The sequence below is a fragment of the Columba livia genome, chromosome 19, assembly GCF_036013475.1.
Source record: "Columba livia isolate bColLiv1 breed racing homer chromosome 19, bColLiv1.pat.W.v2, whole genome shotgun sequence".
NCBI classification, from domain to species: domain Eukaryota; kingdom Metazoa; phylum Chordata; class Aves; order Columbiformes; family Columbidae; genus Columba; species Columba livia.
The window spans coordinates 1,663,054-1,684,003 of NC_088620.1; the positions used below are offsets into that span (position 1 = coordinate 1,663,054).

Here is a 20,950-nt window from a genome sequence, read left to right on the forward strand (position 1 = left end):
GACAGTAACAAAGTGTTTGATGTAATCAGTGTGAAGATCGTTAAATACAGCTTTTAGGTGATCTTTTTCTTCACAAAATGATTTTGCAAACAAGAACAAAATTACCGCAGCGTGCTTGATTTTCACTTCAGATTTTAATCCAAGGTTAATGCTCCTCTTAGTGGCTTAATACCGACATTTCATTAGGAAAGCATTACACGGCTAGCAGAACCAAGTTATTGGATTGGCTTGGAAATTAGATCAAAACTACTGTTCAGCATTTTGATTTTATAATAATTAACAAGCCAAAGAGGTCTATCTCATTATAAAGAAACCAGAAACAAACAAAACCCAAACGCTAAATAAATTTCATATAAATATAAGCCTTTTAAGTCAACACAGACAAGTAAGATAACGGCCAGCTGTCGCTTCAGCTGGTTCGGCAAGTGGAGCGAGACAATGCTCAGAAACAACTCTGAGAACTCGAAAGCACGTGAACACCGTCCTAGCGGGACCTCCAGCTTCTCCGGGGCTTTCCAGCCCAGGGTGCAGAGCAGAGCCTGCGGCGCCCGCGGGACCGGCCCGGGGCTGCTCCGGCGTCACCGTGTCCTGCGCAACGGCAGAGGAATCTCAAACCCACCTGCCTTTGCAGCCACTGATTTAATAGCAGAGCCCAAAGCATCTGGTTGGAAACTCTTAGGACAGGCTTCTCAAACAAATCACTCATTATGACCAAAGAGAACTAATTAGTGGTCTCTCTCTGGCTTTGCGTGACTCGCTCAGCACTTGACTCCTGTGTTTCAGCACAATTCTTCAAGTAATCTGTAACGCTAGTTCCTGCAGCTGAAACGCAGCTTGGGGAGAGAAAAATGAACGGAAATGATAAGGTTTAAAAAATGTTTTTCAAACCGTGGCTTTGAAATGTCCCCATTAGTACAAACTGCTGCAATCCAAGCATTGTGTAACCTTTTCTTTACTCCTATTTTTATACCTTGCTGTGAGAATTGGCTCAATGGGCAATTTCTCATGCTTTCAGGGGACTGGGAACCGAAGGAAACCCTTCTGAACCCACACCCTTCACCAACTGAGATTGAAAAATAGAAAGCTAAGAATGACAGGAAGAAAAAGAAAGTAGTAAAGAAAACAGAATGGAAAAGAGCCATGAGAACTGAGGCAAGCGCAGTGGAGATTAAAATTCTCACAACAGCTCACTGCTCAAAGGAAAGCAGGAAAATGCAGACGCTCAGACTGAAAACATACCCTTCCTCCCTCTCTTCTAGGCACTTTAAAATATTAAAGGAGTTATACTGAAACCTTCCTCTCTGGTTGATTTAAAAAGAAACTACGTGAGTAATTATGGAAACCAGGATGCCGTCCAGCAGATAAAACCTCATCTGTTGTATCACCCTGTCTATAAAAGCATGTTGGTTCCTGCATCCTAAACTGGACACGCTTAAAGCCACTTTCCTTGTATTTTTATGATGTCCCGGGCCCATCCCAGGACCTGCAGACCACACCATGCAGTTCTTCGCACTGACACTGTGTTACTTTAGAAGCTGTTTCTGTACCTTAAGCCACAATTAAAAACACAGAAGAGATGGAGCTCCTAGGGCCTCTTCATGGGGCTGATCTACTCGCAGCTTTCAGCAGATCAGGTTTATTCCTCCTAATCCCCTACTTAAATCCAAGAGAGTAAAGAAACAACAGCAAAGAATTGCTGAAGGAACAGGGTCTGCGGTGGAAAAAGGCAATCTGAAATGAGAAATCTGCCGAGAAGAGCAGGCGGTTTCCTGCTGGAAAAGGCTCAGCACTCAGAGATCAACACCAGCTAACTGGGGAAATCCCACGGGGGCATGAAACACGAAGGCTTTGCCTGGACACAGGTTGACTTCACAAATGACATGAAAATGGACAAATGGTGCGGTCCCAACTTCAGACTCCTCCTGCTCTCACCCCAGAACGATCCAAAACACAGGTGGTTCTCCCTGGGTGAGTCACCCAACACATCCACCGTACAACCCAAACCGCCTGGTTCTCGCTCTTACCACCACGGCATCCATTTTCACATTGCAATTATTTCTTAGGAAGGTCCCACTGACTTGCAAGTTACTTGTCAGAGGTGACTGTGAGAAGGGCCCAGCGACTCAGTCGACGGGCGGAACGTTCCTGCTTTGCCCAGGGCCAGATCCGCACGCGGCATCTCCTGGCACAGCCCGGCGAGCGGGTCGGGACCAGCACCCGCCCGACACCCGCAGGGGCCAACGCTCCCCGGAGCTTTCACAGGCAGCGGCAGGCGTAATATTACACAATGGGGAGACGCCATTTGAGCAGATCTGCACATTTTGAGTACACCCGAAAACATTAAAAGGTCTTTTGATAGCTGTTTTCAGCATTAGCAGGACACCGTGCCACCACGTCTGCTCTGCAGGTTGGTAGCATTCCCAGGTTTACTTTCAATAAGCAATATTTACAGCGACTTCTACACATTCCTGCATTCGTCTTCGACCAAACCACTGTGAGGTTTCCATAAGAATTACACCTGTTACTAAGACCTTAAGGAAATATCACAAACCCACTTTTGAAGCGGTGTACTGTTAACTGCTCGCAAGAAATGCTGTCTGCAGAATGTACGTGTTACCTGGAGTTGGCACTTACTGAGAAATGCACAAATAAACAGTATTTGTGGAAAAAACCTGAATAATGTAGACGAATTCGGGACAGCTGCAATTTGATACAATAATGCATTGATCCAGCATACTTTCAGTCCAAATATGGCAATATAGTGCAATTCTAAAAATAAAAGTGAATCCCTTGTGATATCCAGCCATTTCACTGAGTTCGTTTCCTTTTAGGGCTCAAGTTTCCCACAGGAAAATTACAGAGCGGAGTTTGCCCACAGTGCCCTCCGTCACGAGCGGCCGGAGCAGGAGCAGAACGCGCTGCCGGGCCCTCCTGCTCTGTTCGACTATTCAGAGCTATCGAGATCAGAGGAAAAACCCACCCGCTGCCAAACGAACCCACCCCCGTCAGCAGCGACACACGAGTCAGCCCAGACGAGACGTGAAAACATGTGACGTATCATTTATTTCTTAAATGTATTTATGATCCATTCAGACCTTTCAAATAAAGTGTACAAGTGCATTTCAGAATAAAAAACTACGCTCTCCACACAGCTCTGTAGAACACTACATTTCGTCAAGAAACTCGAAGCAAAAACTTCCTATGAAACCACCCATGCATCCTTTGGCTACAATAATATCACTGATCAACAAGTACTGCTATTCAACTCAGAGTTTCCCTTTAAAGAGAAGGAGCGTCCTAAAATACGCTACCCCTTCCAGAGACCTCTCTTTAGAGAGAATATTCAATAAATTAGCTAGGCGTTTAGGCAAAACAGTAAGGCTACTTAGTACTGTCGATGCATGATCCATACATTGGAGAACAGGCAATCCCAGGCTACGTGAAATGCGCCAACAGCCCTTGAAATTTTAGGAGTATCAAGATACATCAATCCAGAACAAATGGCAGACAAAAAATGTAACCGGTGGAGCAATCACTGAGAAATGTGCAGTTTCTCTTAGGATGGGATGTGCTGATAACAGACTCAGAAAAGTGTTTAGAAAATTCAGTAAGAACCACATTGACATTCTTAAAATTACATATTTTACAAAGCCCTAAACTGCGTGACCGGACAATTACTGCCGTGTTAAATTAGTTCTTTTAAAATACATATGCACATGTGTCTTTTACATATATGTGTATTTATATGTATATATATGTTTTAAAACAAGCAGTTTAACAGGGCAGTCACTGTCCGGTCACACAGTGCACACAAATACGTATGTACATCTACAGCAAAAAGGAAACAAGCCAAGAGATGTATGACACCGCTGGGGTACAGACCGCCTCTAAGGGAATAATACATTTCTTTGAGATTCAATAGCTCATAGCAAAATTACCTCTTGGAAATAATGCAAAGATTTAGAATCAGATATTTACATGCTTCCAATTTATCTAGTTGCATTTAATATTTTAAAATATCCAAGTATTATTTTTAATCAGTAACATTTGTAATTTTTGGCTCAACTGTAGTTTTTCTTATTATTAGTCTTAGTTGAAACATCAGCTACAGAAACGTCTTAAAACAACAGGGCAGGAGTCCCCCCTCTCCCCTGTATTTAACACTTCGAGTTGGCACAAACCAGGTAATTCTGGAGCCGGGACAACCGCCCCTTCTTTCCTCAGCCGCTCTGCGTGTCCAGCGCCATCGTGCCCAGCTCCCTCCCGGCCGAGCTGCGCGCCCCGAGGAGCCCCCGGCGCCCCGCGTCACAACCAAACACGGCGGTACAGGCTCGGGCTGGATCCTCCACCCGTTTGCCGCTCTCATCTGCTTGGGTGGACTTTTCCGTAGTTCTTCGCGGCAGGGGTTTCACACTCACACCTCTTTCATCTTTTAATACGAAATAATTTCCAGCATTAAAAGGTGCACAAAGTTCTTACAAACAAACACATACGCTTTCTTACGTGTGATTTTGTCTATTCTCGGCCCTTTCACTGGATCTCAGCAGAGAACCAGCAGTGGTCATGCTCCTCGTGAAGGAGCTGGACTGTCTCCCAAACAAAACTCAGAAGGACCCTCCGACAACGTCAAATCTCCGCAGAACGCACGGAAACACCCTCCCCGGCGGGTCCCGCTGTCGCGGTCCGCGAGCGGGACACAAGAAGCACGAGCACCCTTCGAGGTCCGGCCGCTCCGCTGCGCTCCATCAGCAAACAACCTAAAGCACATGCAGGCACAGCCTCCCACGCTCGCGCCTTCGTTGTAAACAGCACGTGGGAAAACACAATTTAAAAAGGTACTAATACAGTTTTGAAATCCCTGAAGAAAATACATACCCACGAGTATTAAGAACAGTAAAAAAGCAATTAGCAATTGCAAACTCGTTTCCATCCTGTTGCATTCATTAGAGAAATACAAAATTGAATCTAGTGTTTACATGCTAGAGTTACAATAGAAACTAGATTGCAAAGGTTACATATGGAGAGAAATTTATCAGCGTAGGAACTTGCAAAACACTGTGCTGTACAGCATTGCTAAAGACCTAAGTCTGTGAAGACAACACACGCGACTGCAAACCCTTTCAGGCAGCTCGGAAGCGTGGCTGGAGGTAACGCCGCTTTCGGGCACCTGAAAGGATTCGCTGCACCGGTATTTTCAGTAAGTTTTAATGACAACGATTTATCCTCAAGAAATACCTAACCCCTCAAAAACCGAGGTGATCAGAAACACACAGGTACCTTTCAGCCCTCAGGGTTTTATTTCTTTGTACACTAAACATCAATTCCTTTGACAGCATCTACAGAAAATGTCTAAAAAATGTTCTTATGAAATACTTTTAATACTCAGTAATGCTAATATTTAAAAATACTTCACAGTGTGGTACTAACGTAACTTCATAAAACAAGCAATTTGAGTTAGCTAAAGCTCAAAGCCTTACATTATATTAAAATAGTCCAAAGATTTCACACACACACACACACACACAAAATCACTAGCACTATAAATATGCCTAAGCCACTTTAGTGCAAAGTCTGGTTTTGCTTTCCCTGACAAATCCCTCTATATTCCTGCCAGCATATTAAAACGTCATCCTTTACTAATCTAATTATTGGTTTTTAAGGATTCATTTACAGTTGAAATCCCAGAAGAACTTTTTTTCAATTTACCGTAAAAGTAATGACTTGGTTTATTAAGCATCTGATTGCTTGTATCACGTGATCATCGCAACGTTTAAGAATGACTCGCATATGCACAGCAAGACTTGAGTTCATCTTTACAAGGAGTTGCTTGAACTTATTTAACTCTTTAATTAAAGGATCTCCAGTAATGACCACCGGAGAGAAGCCAAAGCTTTGACTCACAAAATCACCATCTTCATCTTACAACTTTCTACCAAGAAAGAAGCGGGACCAAGCAGCCGATCCGTCCGTCCCGCCCGCAGCGCAGAGCAACGCGGGGCAGCCATCGCCAGCTTCACAACCGCGATGCCAAACACAGCCTACAGCAACGTGCACGCGCGCGGCGCTTCTGCACACTCCTCAGCGAACGGCAGCGCGGGCTGTGAACCCACGCACAGCGACGCGGCCGCCCGCGCAGAGCCAGCGCCTCCCAACAGCAGCGCAGGCATCGCGACAGCCCCGCGGCTTCACGCCAGAACGAGGAGGACTTCAACAACTTGTTTCTCAATTAAATTACCACAAATTCACAGCTAGAGAGTCAGTTTACACTGGACAGCTGGCTCAAGTACACCAGAGGCTGTAAACAAAACAACCTGGATCAGGATGCAGGAATGAAACTTACTTCAACATTTTCATCAATGGCTAAAGCTCAAGAGATCCAAATAAGTTGTGGGTGAAATCCGCAAGCGTTTCCATTTGCAATCACCGGTAAAGGCGTGTAGAGCAGACACAGACTGTGGTTTGTTTCAAACACTGTGACGGGAATAAAAACTGAAAGGTGGCAGAAGTCACTATTGCATGAAGAACCACGAGCAAAGCTGCCTGCGGAGGGAAAACACTTCACCTGTCCAGAAAACCCTGTGTCACAGAAAACAACCCTGAAAAGCTGACTGAACAAACTACCTCCCACCACATTATCTCCCGATTGCTGGAGCACCGCGGGTGGTCGAGCGCGACGCAGGCCGGTGTCAGCCCTTGTCCCCGAGTGGAACCGGAGGGTCTGCGGCGGGAGCCCCAAGGAGCCACCAAGGAGCTTAAACTCCACCTGCTAAAAATGTGTTGTAACGGATACGACCCAAATGAAATACTCCATTGTCCACCGGCAGCACGGGCATCTCTGCCCAGAGGTTTCATTTGTTTCCACTGGCCGCAACTTTCAGTTTCTTTCTCTAAATATAACTGCGTCTGGTTTTATACATACTAAGTTTTAACTCTGAAGGGCAACTATTCCCCCATTGAAGCATAAAAATCACAGAGGCCTTTACACCTGCTGGATCTCAGCAGCGTCACCGACAAACGTGTGCTCTGCCAACTTCACATGGGGTTGGCAGTGAGGTAAAAGTCAAGTTTCTCTCGAATGCCACCACAGAAAGGACGTGTCATCGTATCCTGCAGTCACAGAAGGGAAGAAAAAGGTTTCTAAACTAAACAACAAAATTAGGAGCAGGTCAGGGCAAACGCTTCAGCGGGTGCTTCAAGTACTTGGAACAATAGATGTGTTAAAACAGCAGAAGTCCTCCAAAATCTCCACCTCCTCTTATGAAAATAACCTACAATAGTGGAATAAAGTAACTGGAAAAATTGTAAATGGGTCTTTTGTTTGTAATGTCTGAATGCAGACCCCTATGCTCAGGTATTCTTGCCTAAGAACCATGGTTTTTAAAGCACTGACCACCTTCTTCTGGTCTAAGATACGTGACAAATCCTGCAGGCAGCCCCTGGGCGCTGTGACACCGACCCCGGCCCGAATTCCAACAGCAGAAACTGATTTCTGAGTGGTGAGAAGCTTAAAAACAAGTACAAAACCCCTAATGACACAAAGACTGCAGGAACTATAGCATTTAATTAAAGAAAGGGAACAGCAGACAACAGCAAAGCTTTCGCTTCGCACAAAAGATTCCTGTTCGGTTAAAAAATAGTCACTTGATTGCAGATTATTAAAAAAAATAAATATTTCACGGATTTTCTCCCCACCTATTTGGAAAAATGACAATATAATGACACCCGGACTTCCAGTCAACTTCAAAAAACCAAAACAACTCCTAGATGAAGCAGATTTTCACCTTCTGAGAAGTTGTGCATTTAGAAACCCTTTCCATGGCACTGCAATGGAACCTTCCAGCAGCTTCATTTGAAAGTGAGGCAGATAACACAAATAATTACAAAAAAGGTCTTGAGATGGAACTTTAAAATGTGTTCACTTCATCACATCAAAACCACCATTTTTATGAAGATGCAATCTGAATTCTGCACTCTCCACAGTGCGGCATTCGTGCACACAACGCTCTTGACACCCGGTTCTGAAGCATCAGGCACAACCGGGTCCAGGCCAGGACAGGATTAGCTCTGTATGTGCCGTGATGCACATGATCCAACTGGAGAGTTCGCTGCCTAACAATCCACAGCACGCACTGCGCCTCCCGTTACCTGTGCCACAGAGGATGTGCGTTTCTTCCACACTTGGCACCGTGAACAAGATTCACTCCCATGCAATTTTACTGAATGAACTCAAATGTTACGAACATTTAAAACAACTAATAACATACAAACCTAAATCGACATTAAATTAACATACAGGACAAAAAAAAGCGATTTAATTTTTAAAAAAATCAATAAATTAACACAGATAAAAATAGAAATATTTGACACAAAAGCTAAGCTACTGAGGCAACACTTTAAAAGTGTCTGTAAAACACGGGATGAAACTCAACCGCATCAACTGCCTGCACCTCCTTTTGGTCCTCGTCTCTAAGAGGCTTCCAGGGTCTGATTTTCACCTCTCACAGGAACCACCTGAGCCGACGAAGACTGTGAGAAGAGCAAGGCGACGGAACCAAGGCCTGGCTGTCGGGAACGGGCAAACCAAGCACCCGCAGCAGGTGTGGATCCGCGCCTGCACCTCGCCCACCACCGCACGCCACGCTCAGCCCCACCTCCACCTCAATTCCTACGCCTCGCTGTAGACCCCTCGCCACTCGTTAAACTCTTCCATATTCTCAAAAACCAGCACACAATGCTCCTATTAAACCTCTATCCATGCCACAAGATAAAAAAAAAACAACAGTCTTTGCTCTCCAGCTTCCACTTAAACCTCAAACTGCCGTTTTTAGGATTTTAGTCCTAGCAGATTCTTTTCTTCTATTAAATTTAATCGAATGCTATTTTAATGATAGATTGCATCACTTCAAAGACTTGGAAATCTTAGATAAGGTGAAGAGCCAGAGAAAAGCTATTGGGAGTTTACCTGAGAGGCTGTTCCAAAAATACCACACACAGAGGCTTTGATATTAGTGACTAAAAGCCTTAAACTGTTCCCCAAAGCCCACCTTTGCCATAATACCCACAAAACCCTTGAGAACAATTAGGCAGCCAATGTGCTGTGGGCTTATGACACCGTTTAGCAGTGACTCACCCCCCCGGCTGTTGTGTGTCTCAAAGTCGCGGTGCAGGAGCTGTGCAGAACAAACCTCCCCTGCCGCGGCCGGGCAGGATGGCAGCGTCAGCCCCGGCCCCGCTCTGCTTTAGCGCAGCAGGTAACAAGAACCGTCCTCCTGAAGGCTTTGGGGCTTAGATACTTTTGTTCTTAAAATTTCCGATGAACTAAGGAGGAACTTGAGAGGTTTGAACTATGGATGAAGTAAATTGAAAGCAGACTGAGATATGACTTAGATGTGCTCTGTAACAGGGCTCTCAAACCAAAACTGGGCAGCAAGAGTGGGGGTTCTGCCCCGTCCTCCCCAGGAACAGGAATCCTGGGGGGCAAAGCCCGGCAGACAGAGCACAGAGGAGGGAACGGCTGTGCTCGTGGCAGGGACAGCGGAGAGTACGAAACAGTAGACCTGAAACCATTTAACAAGTGTCTTCCCTTCGGCCAAGAGAATTACCCCAATTCTAAAAAACCTCAAACTACTCTTCCCTAATATTTCTGCGTTCCTAATTCTGCGAGAATCCCCCTGTACCAGTGTAAAACCTGCTCTGGGAGCAGAGCTGTGGTGCGAGGACCCCCCGGCACCGGGGACGGGGAGAGCAGATGATGCAGGCTGTAATCCATACGTACAGAAACACACGGTTCACTTTCATTTTCCAAACAAGGCATCAGTAAAAAAACAAGGATATTCTTTAGGAAAACTAAGCAATTTGAGGGCCATACTGCCTTCTTAACAGCATTACAGTACTCAAAAAATATTTCATCTAAGCTAGCTTGAAAAAGCTGCGGTCAATGAGGTTTTGTTTCTCAGATCCTGCCTCTGACCGGTTAGATACGCGTTTGCCAATGGGATTTAGCTCCTGCTATATTCGAACCATCTTTAATCCCATGAAGGCTAAAGAAAAATGTCACTGATTTAGCTCTGTGCACTTATGAATAACTCAAATACTACAGTTAAATTTACAACATAGTTCCCTTAGCTGTTTAGAAGACAATTGTTTTCTTTCCTTTCCCCTTAAGTTCCAGTATGTAAAATATCAGAAGAATTTAGATTTAAAAAAAAAAAAAAAAGGGACATGTTATTTTTAAAGTTGTTCTTGAGAAAATTTCCACATACAAAACTGTGGCATTTCTCCACTGGTTGGAGAATAATTTTCACATGTTGGCATCATCCTTGAGTAGCTGCCACAACTCTGGTATCATAAAGCAACATATATTTTCTCTTAGCTTATCAAAACACATTTTATTTAACTGCTAAATTTGGTCTGATGCAAGTTTCTCTTGTTACTTCACAACAAACAGGAGAATGCGGGTGCCACGCTCATCGCACACGCGCGTCCCACCCGAGCAACGGGCGCGAAGCCGGATTGGTGCGTTCACATTGTTCACTACTGTTGTAGAAGTCCTGTCTAGGTAGCACTGGAAAACAAATTGTTTGGCCCCTTCTGTACGACGCTGGAACATTGTGTCAATATACTTTGGCATATATTAAAAAATCCCTGTAATATACCATATACTGTGACATTTCCACTTCAGCTCTATCATTTGCATGTGAAGCACGAATCTCAAAAGAACCTAGTAAAGCTGTAAGAAAGACTACATTTTGCCGAAGCTCTCAGACACCCACTCCATTCAGTCACACCAGCTGGAGAGGTAAGTGTCAAGATACAGCTTTATTCTTAAAAATGCATATGGAGGTGAAACTCCACAGCCTCCTCCACAGCAATAACCTTTTGAAGTGAAACCACAATGATATGTGCTCCTGATTCTTCTATGTCAGCAGCATTTCTCATAAACCTTTTTGCAAATCTGGACATCATAAAATCATAATTAACTTATTTTGCTGTTTACAGAATTGTCCCTGCACTTCCCAGTCCAGCTGATAGGAGTCTTAGACATGACATCCATTGGAAGATCTTTTGCTCCTAGAGGTAGAGGAGTCCTTAGCCACCCTCTGTCTAGCGCAAGAGGCACAAATAGCCCCCGAGAGACGCTTAAGCCCCTTCTGAAAGACACTGTTGGAGAGACTATAAATAACACAGTTGCAGAAACTGTTGCTAATGGCAAGCCAAGTGGTCAAGAAGGACGCGATGCGGTTACTATAGACATTGGAGCTCTCCAGCAGAAAATAGATGATGTAGGGCAACCAGAGGATGTAGAAGACACTGGTGATGCGGAAAAGAACCATGGCATAGCGCTTGTCCGGGCAGGGCTGCGCCTCCCCGGCCTCCCCGTCCTGAGAGCTGAAGCGCACCCGCCTCTCGTTGATCTCCTTGGTGTGCTGCTGGCAGATGCGGAAGATGTTGAAGTACGTGAAGCAGACGATGAAAGCGGCTGGGGCATAGAGCATCACCACAATGAAGAGGGTGAAATAGGGGTCGGTGTTCCAGGAATTGGCACACCACTGAAACACATCCCCGTGATATCCAGGCTTTCCCCAGCGAAAGGAGGGGAGGAAGACCAGGCAGGAGTACAGCCAAATGATCAGTATGCAGATCCGAAGTCTCCATGGGGTGACGAGCGTGTTGTAGGTCAGCGGCTTTGTGATGGCGATGTATCTGTCAATACTAATGCACGCTAAAGAGGCCATGGAGACGCTCTTCAGCACCGATACCACATAACCAAAGATTTGGCAAACCAAGGACTCACTTAAAACAATAGGGTAGTGCAGCAGAGACAAAGAAGGCACCAGACAGCTCACGCCCACCAGGAGGTCAGCATACGCCATAGTCTGGATGAAGTAGCTGGTGGTGTGGTGGTTCAGCAGAGGTGCACAGTGAAAGACAAATATCACAATAATGTTGCCCGAAATAATCAGGACCATGAGGAACACAATAATAACCACTTCCAGGAGGCAAAAATTGATGGTCTCCAAATAGCTAATGGCCAGGAGACAGAACGGCCGGCCACTCTGGTTGCCAACCAAAGAGGAGTTCATCTTGAGCACTGCAGTGATCTCTTTACTTCATGCTCCTGCCTGCTGCCTGCAGCCACTCCAGGCAGCTGCTGTCATTGCGGCTGGTGCTGTGTGTGTAGCAATGTCAAAACCAGAGCTCCGGTCCCCAGGGCCGCTCCAGATGCTGCTGCTGTGCATTGTTCTCAGCACAATTCCCCTTTAAATCCGGCTCCCCGCCGCCACCTCTGCACCGGGACCCGGCAGCCGTCATGTCAGCAACTTCGCACCCGCACACGGCACAGGGCTGATATTAAAGCCCTCTGGGTGGGCTGCCGCGTCAAGGAGGGATGAGGGGTTGGGGGAAGAGGGAGAAGGAACCTTCACCGAGCCAGGACGAGAGTCCTCCCAAAGGCTGACAGAAGAGAAGGGGAAAGTGTTTTACAGAACCGCCTCTCCTCCCTCTCTCACCTCCATCCCCACGCCCTGCTCAGCGCTCCCCGCCGCTACCCCCGCTCCCCGCCGGCTCCGGCTGCGCCGCCTCCCCCGCTCTCGGCCCGGGGCAGCGCGGGGAGGTTTTCCGGGCGAAAAGCCCTGCCGCCGGCCATCCATGCGGAGGGATGCGCGGCGGGGAAGGGGTCCAGCCCTCCTCTCCTGGCTCCATTTTGCACGACGCTTTTGTTCGCCGCCTCTCCCGGCCCGCGCCGCTCCGGCCCCCGCGGCCGCCCCGCCGCCCCCGCCCGGCCCGGGGCGCAGCCCGGCCCCGCCGCCCGGCCCCTACCTGCCGCGGGGGAACAAAAGCCCGGGAGCATCCTCGGCCGAGCGCCGGCACGGGCGGCGTGTGCTCCGGCCGCGGCGATGCGGAGCCGGGGGGAGGGGACGGCGGGAGGAAGGGGAGGGAGGCGGGCAGGAGCGCGGGGGAGGGCGCGGCGCGGCGGGGACCCGGCGGGGAGCGGGGCCGCAGCCCCCGGCCGGCAGCGGCAGCCCCTGAACGCGGGGTTCCGCGCACGACGCCCTCGGGGGCCGATTTCCCCAGGGGCCGATGGCGGTAGGTGCCTCACCCGGCGCGACCCCGGGGAAACAAAGGGGCTCCCGGCGCTCCCCGGCGGGCAGCCCTGCCCTGGCACAGCCCGGCCCTGCAGACAGACACACACCCACGCCCTGCTCCTGCGGACAGACAGACAGACACCCACCGCACACCCGGCTCCTCCTCTCAGCACCTGTCAGCGCGGCAAATGACAACCGGACGGAGCAAGAACGGGAATTTAAACATTTAGTCATCGTTTAAGGCTTTTCCGTCCAAGCCCGTGTGGGAAATACTTATTCTGGAATACGGGTGTCTTTATTCCAGGTGTAGTGTGTGTTGTTTAGGAGACACCCGAAACCAAGGGCAAAGCTGAGAACTGCGTCCCACCAGTAATCCAGATGTTGCCCAGGCGGGTGAGCACCTCCTGTGTACACACACACAGGACACAAAGGCATCGCCATCCCCGACAGTCCCGGCACAACCTACACCAGGACAGACTAGAAAACACGACGTTCCAGAGAACAAACATGCGATTCACAACACAGCACCTAACCTTGTATTCACACCGTAAGCTAATACCATCACGCATATTTAACCAGAAAAACCTCTCTGATGCATACCAGGTAGAGATGTCAGCACAGGATCCTCATATCTTGTTTGTCAAGAGAGCTTGACTCACTTGACATGCTGGAAAACACCTTCCCATGGTATGTGGAAGCTCATTCTCCAACTGACATTCCAGACTTCTCCACAGCTCAGGACAGGCCCATCGCTACGGGAACTGGTCCTTGAACCATCCAAGCCAGTAAGAGACTGCAGTAAGGCTCTTCAGCAATTAACTTCCTTCTGTTAAAAATGAAAGCGCACAACTGGCGTCCCTACAAGCAAGTCCAGACACTGAATTCAACCAATACCAACAGACCCAAGGGTTCAGTCAAGCTAAGTGAAACATTTTGTGGGATACCTAATGAAAAATGAAGTGCAGGCAAAAGGACGGATCCCACAGCAATCACACTGCAACGCTAGGGATTTTAGCTGACATGTAGTTAAAAAAAATACACTGGTATTGGTCAAAAATCTCTGCTGGACAACAGCATGACTTGGCAGATTTTTAGTTATTCTCATGCAAAAGCCTGAGAACAAAAGCTTGTTTATTCTGCCCTGTCTTTACCCCTCAAAGATCCCCTTACTATCATACTTCAGTTTGTTATAATTCATGGTGTTCCTGATTGTGGCAATGGAAGTACTAGAACTGTAGCTAGGAAACAAACTTTGAATTAAATTTAGGGAAGGGTATTGTGGTTATACAGAAAACAAGCTATGATTGAATCACTGCAGGAAAAACGATCTATCTTTCCAAAGCAGAGAATGACTTACATACCAATTGATTCAAATAGTATTTCTGGATCCTTAGGCATGAACAGACACATTATAAACATCTTTAAGAAAATAACATACATTGATATTTAAGTGTATCATAGATATAAAACCAAGGTGGTATTGGAAATAGTGAGACTGACCAAAACAGTATCTAGTTGCCGAAATTTTGAAGCAAAAGATGCATCAAGACTCCTCACTGGTTAGATTTTTATTACAAGATTAATTCGTACGCAGCTGACAGGTATTTCTGTAGGAGAGACGGGCTGGTTTTTCCTTTAACTGACATTCTATTGTTTCTCCAAAGCTGGGAGTGGTAACTATTCAACGTTCATGCCAACTTGTCCTGCTTGCTCCAAACACCCAGCAAAGCAGTGATACCTCTGGTAATTCTCCCTGCACCAGAGCCCAGACCAACGTGGCCCAAGGGTGCGAAACTGAAGCGGGAGGTGACTGGGCTGGAGATGGACCCACCATCTCTTCGGCCAAGTGAACCACCTGACATGAAACCGTCCGGTTCGGGTGGTTGAGGGCTGTGAGACACTGAAAATATTTCTGTGTCGCAGAGACTTCTCCCTCTTATACACACGTATACAAGAAAACCTCATCTAAGACTTTGAAAAGTATTCAAGAAATCGTTCAAAGTTACAATGAGAACTCTTGGGAAAACTAGTGCTTGCAGAAGATAATTAAACTTTTATCACCACGTGATCAAAACTAATCAAACACGGGATGTCGAGGTTCAAGCACACCGACAGCACAGCTACATCATCCTTCCTACACCGGGATTCACGGATGGACAGTAGGTTCCATTTCAGTCGATTGTTACACAATCATGGCTCTTTGTACTCCTGAAAATTAAATGTATTCTTCTTAATTTATACAAACATATGGAAATGTGATTGTGATAGAAGTGGAAAATAAGTCTTAACCAGCCACAGCTAAAGCATTGTTACATTTTATGCTGCTGATGAAGCAACACATTCCATCAAATAATGGCAGTGACATTTTAATCTATTTCTTCATTAAAAACTAGTATCATTTGCACCAAGCCAGATGAGTCTATTTGGTAGAGCTTCCGTGTACTGTAATCCTCCGCTCAGGGAGACAAAACAGTGGGAAGATGAGGAAGTGGGCAGCAAGAGTCTTGCTATAAGCAAAACTGGAGCAAATTAATTTCTTAGCAGGCCCACAGTCTCTACCAGAAACGGTGACGACCCCGGGGCAACATTCCAGGATACTCCTGCCGCCACCGCATTACTTTATTTTATTTGTGCCACAAGACGTATGTCCCTCTCATGTCATAATTTGCTTAATATAGTGCATTTATCTGGCACAACAGTTTGTAATTTTTTTCTCCTTTCAACATTACTTCCTCCCACACAGACCTATATCTAAAACCTTTTATTTTCTCCTCAATATTGTAAATGTCAGGCTCCTAAAATTTTGGTGTTATGAAGCGCTCCTCCGCTGAGACCGCCACTGATCTGAGAGATTGCATTAAACCTTTCGAAAAACCTCATCTGAAAAGTGGCTACTGTCTATTTTGCTTTGTATCCTGCTTTTCTGGGGGGTTGCTTTTGGTTTTTTGGGGTTTTTTTGTGTGTGTGTTTTCTGCTGTTTGTTTTGTTGGGGTTTTTTTAACCCGTGTGGCTTGCTTCACAGGTTTTCTACTCCACAATGCTTTCCATCATTAAGTATTTTTCCTGCAGGTGCCCGTTAATACCTTGCCCGAGTCCCCTTGTCTCTCCTCCCGCCTCTGAGAGGCTGGAAGCCTGAAGATTTACAGCCATAACCATGATTGCCAAAGTCCTACCGGGAGCAGATGCCTCTCAAAGGGATTGTCTAGATCGTTTTACCTAGAGTTTGCTTTCTGTCCCCAGTAGGGACATGACCTTAATTCATCGGGCTGGCTTTCAGCCACACTCCCCAGCACGAGCACGGCAATCTGGAGCTGCTGAAAGCTTTATTACTGCACACAGATGGTGTGCAAATTCTCAGAAGTAATTTGTGGAAGCACCACAATGGTGAAATTTAGACACTACTACAATAACAAAAGCACAGAGTATAAAAAACCCAGCTAATGTTTAGCAAAGAAATACGGAGCAAATCATTAATACTGTCATGACGACTAGAATGCAACGTGCACACCTTGAGGTGCAAGTCAGATTCAAGGAGAGACCCAGACACAGCATTCAGTGGCAGAACACAACAAAAGATGTTTCCTTTTCAATCATTCAGTAGCCACACATCACCAGGACATAAGGAACTACCCGTGCAGCAGGTAATTTGCAAAAGAAAGCAAAACCTACAGATGTGCCGAGCACCCGGGGCCAGAACCGCACAGGGAGGTAAACACCACAAGAAATCCTGGGACTCCTGCCTCCGCCGCCCTGTGCACAAGGGGAGGAGAATCCCTGAAAGAGGCCAGAAGCGTTCGAAGCAGCTGTCACCACAGACCCATATTAATTTGGGACTGTGCTGCCACACGGAGTCACGAAAAGTCTGATGGAAATCAAACGCAGCTACAGGAACAGAGGTCAACGTGAAGAGAGCAGGGGCGCTGGAGCAGGAGCGCTCAACCCGCCTTCGCGGCATCACCCACCTGCACCGGAGAGCAAAGGTTCTGCACCAACCCCCTGTGCTGCTGCACTACGGCACGGCAGTTCTCACATAAACCATCTTCAGCGCTTGGTAACGCACACCGCTGCACGCTTGCCAGAGATGAATGTGTATTACTGACAAGCAAAACCGCGGTGAAGCATTACAAGGACGGCAAAGCAATATATTGCAAGAGACCCTTGCCTTCACACAACTAACAAATATTTTTTCCCCAGACACGTTTAGTCCCCCATTGCTGCATACTGACCATAACTGAGCTGGTGTTTTCAGAGCAGTAAGAGTCACATTCGAACTACTTAATTGTCAAAAAAATCTATAAAAGGCAAGAAAATTTTAAAAAGGAAGGCCAAAGGACAATCCAGACTTCTTCTCCTGTTAGCATATGCTATATACAATGGGTCTGCAAACGTTTCCTGGGTCTTGAATTCAAGTTCCCATCAGCCTCACAAATAATTTTGTATTCTTTGCCTATTGCATCTTTCTTACTTCCACACCGATAACCTTTTTCAAAACCTCACGCTTGTTCCACTGCCTGCGGACTGAAGAAATCACAGTTCCACTGCAAACCAGCCAGGCACTTCCCTCCCAGCACCCATCTGCCCGTTTGCAGAGACGTTCTGGTGCCATCGCCATTTCAGTCACAACAAGGCCGGCAGCCTCAGCAATGGGCTAAGAGGTGCTTCCAGGTTTAGGAGACTGCATCTCCCCGGGCCTGAGCTGGTTGCTGCCGCAGGCTGGAAGCCCAGCACACGCCTCGGCTGATTCCCGCACAGCCTGGGAACGCTCATTCCGTGCTCGTTTAGTCCACAATTAGTCTCGGTGCCGGCCGAGCAGGCGGGGCAGCCGGTCCTGCGGCAGAACACGGCGCTGGGCCAGCCCGCCCTGCCTGCCGCTGGCTCTCCAGAGCTGCTCCCAGTACATTAGATCCAGGTTGTTTCCTTTGTCTCTGCCAAACGCAAACGAGTGGAAAGGTTTCACAGATTTAAAAATGAATCGTTACACGATGCCTTTCTAGCTCACAGATAGTAGCAGTATGTGTCACCAACTGTGCCACAAAGAGATCATCTTTTCCACTCCGATACCAAAACACTGAAACAGAGGAACAAGTGACACTGTCAGCGACTCACTAGGCAATTAAAACAACACAACAGGAGTAACTGTGATACACTCCTTGCCAGAGCACTCAACCTCCACATTATTTGTATGATTTATTCGCCATAAAATCCAAGTTACAGCTCTACAACGCATGTAACAACACAAAGAAATTCAGATCAAGTTTCTTCTATATTCAATAAGTGTGTGAAAGTACTTATGGCAAAACATTTTTAGCTAATCTAACATGATTCATTCAAATCACGTAGGATCCTTCCTGCATGATTCCAGCAGGAACAGAGTTTAATTTCAGAAGCCCTCTTGCCCACAAAATAAGGTCTTTAATTGCTCCTTACGAATCTGTGCCATCAGAACACAGATACATAAAGGCTGATTCAGTTGTTTTGCCTTTTTAACTGGTGAATAATTAATTTCTGTTATATTTGTACTAAAGTTGCATCATTAATAATTTCTAATATAGTCCTTCTAGACTTGCATGTTTGATGAAAGCACTAAAATACAACATACCTATAATGGTCAAATCCAAACTAACAGATTGGTTTTCTGATTAAGGGAGGGACATTTCATGACCCATTTGTTCCTCTAGAACTTTGAGAAACACCGAATGATGTCTGTATATATATTATTCTATTTTCCTATGTTACTGAGGTCGGCATTCAACATAAGTTAAAAAGCTGCTGTCTAGAGCAAAAACGTCCAAAGTGTTCTGTTTTTTCTATCAAAAAAGGCTGCAATTTTAACTGGCGTTGGATTTTTAGCATAAATGTTAAGACAATACAGCAAAATTCAGCTTTCTTTCAGGAAATCCAAACAAGCAAAGGAAATGAGCTCCCTGAATCTCTGTCAATTATGAAAGCAATTAATAGAATCCTAATTTTTGACAAACTAACTCGGAACTCATCTGAGCAAAACAGAATCGGGACCACTAAAAAGAAAGCACTCTAAGTAGAGATAATGCCACAAGCAGCCCTGCGTGTGAGGGCTTTTTGTTGACGAGAGGACTGAATGCTCCTCGCGACCCGATGCACTGTATGGAGATACGCTCAAGAGTGTTCCAGCGCGAGGGTACACACTCGCAGGTCTCTGTGCTTTCATTCCTTCAGATGTGCGTGGGGGGAAAGAGGTGAAAAACAAGGCACTGTACCTTAGTGATGAGGATGCGGTACTTCTCCACCAGGTGGTCGTTGTTGTGACACCCCGCCAGCAGCTGCCACACCTCTCCCCGCAGCGCCTCGGGGACCCCGCTCCGCACCAGCGCCGACAGCGGCTTCGGCCGCACGCTCAGGTTGAGGTGCCTGCGTATGCGCAAAGGGATTGTTACCATCAACCAAACACAAAGAAACGAGTACATGAGCAACAACCGACGTGTACCATCAAACGTGTCAAATGACAGGAATTTCAAGACAGTCCATATGTTGCCAGATTAAGTGAAATTCAAGTTATGAAATAAAACAGATTTGGAGAAGCACTTTCCAAACGCTTTCCTTGATTCCTATTACATTTAAATATAATATAAACATATGTTATGAACCGCTCAATGAACCAAAACACTCCACAAAACCGGAGGACAGATCTCACACTGTGTAAGATCGCAGGCTCAGACTGCACCGAACCCAGAATCCATGTGCAGCAGCATGTTCTGCTCTGCAGAGCCGCAGCCAGGGGACCTCCCGGGGAGAGGACAGAAAGCAGGACACGGAGCGACGGACCTCACGTGGTTATCCAGCTAAGGCCTATAAAACTGCTTTGCCTTCCTGTCAGATCAGAGTAAGTACAACAGTCATTCCAATGAATACAGCCAGGATCTGTATGGCTGTAGACTAAAAGCCACACACTTCCAGGTTCTTCCAAACTATTTTGAAAGGAGAAAAATTGTGTGACTCAGCAGTTAGGAAACACGAGCCAAATATTATTTAGAAATCACAAAATACCAATGCATGTTTAATTGCTATAAAAATCTAGTTACAGGATTCTAAAAACCTAGCGTAAGACTACGTGAACTCTGATTTTTATGATTTTGAATCCTCTTATGTTAAAACCTCAAGGATCATTACTTCCAAATACCGGGGTTTAGTTAAGAAGGAAAGCCCTTTAACACCTATTAGAGCCGGTGCCAGCGCTAGCGCAGCAGCACTCGGTACCCGCTCAGGGCTGCCAGAACGCTGCCTGCAGTCAGGCGGCTTCATTGTCTTTGAGCCCTCAGAAGAATTACAAACAAATTCAGGTTCAAAGAGACGCTCTCACAGCAGCAGATGCACAGAGCTCATCTGCTCCAGATGTTTCTACATGTCCAGGAGACAAAGGGCTCATATCTCGTTAGCCCACAGCCTTCCCCTGCTTACGGACTGTCCACTGCTGATGGTCACTCTCCCAGCAAATTAGCTCAATATATTCGTGCAAAAGTACTTATTCAAATCAGTACTAAGTAATTACGGAAAAAAATAATGTGAAATTGTTATAACTTTAAATTAAAGAGAATCCTGTTTAAGTGGTCACATCAATACTTTTCCTCTGAAGTGCATAACTTATTCTAATCTCTGCTGTCCCGCGCCTCAGAGCTTCCATTTGCTGTACACCCCTCGCCCTGCTTCTCAGGAACACAAGGAAGCAGAAGGCAGCAGCTACAGCCAGAGTGGGGCTGTAGCACATCTGAGCTCAATCTGACGCGGTGCCTGTCAGCCCCCTTCGGGGAAAAAAGAATAAACTAAAAACCAACCGAATTTCACAATAATCAGCATCAGTTTCTTAGAACGGCTCAGGCTACTTCAAGATG

The 20,950-nt window shown here is 46.4% G+C and overlaps 2 protein-coding genes across 4 annotated transcripts in view; both read right to left on the reverse strand.

The window, feature by feature from the left end:
* RABGAP1 (RAB GTPase activating protein 1) overlaps positions 1–20,950 on the reverse strand; it is a 57,749-nt gene that overhangs the window by 15,781 nt on the left and 21,018 nt on the right. For both annotated transcript variants that reach the window (XM_065035453.1, XM_005512991.3), the window contains exon 13: positions 19,322–19,472. In XM_065035453.1, the coding sequence (XP_064891525.1) occupies positions 19,322–19,472 (151 nt within the window). The remainder of the gene's footprint in view (positions 1–19,321; positions 19,473–20,950) is intronic.
* Positions 10,362–13,278, reverse strand: GPR21 (G protein-coupled receptor 21). 2 transcript variants are annotated; one of them, XM_065035480.1, is made up of 2 exons: positions 12,820–12,959; positions 10,362–12,453 (listed from the first exon to the last, which is right to left on the reverse strand). In XM_065035480.1, exon 2 carries the CDS (start codon positions 12,081–12,083, stop codon positions 11,037–11,039), a length of 1,047 nt encoding a protein of 348 aa, XP_064891552.1. In that variant the 5' UTR covers positions 12,084–12,453; positions 12,820–12,959; the 3' UTR covers positions 10,362–11,036. The 2 variants fall into 2 exon arrangements, with proteins under 2 accessions (XP_064891552.1, XP_064891553.1); XM_065035481.1 differs by lacking the exon at positions 12,820–12,959 and adding an exon at positions 13,232–13,278 and having other exon boundaries at positions 10,800–12,453.

What these genes read in the sequence shown, in the direction of transcription:
- GPR21 (XM_065035480.1), bottom strand. Translation starts at nt 12,083, where the DNA reads ATGAACTCCTCTTTGGTTGGCAACCAGAGTGGCCGGCCGTTCTGTCTC.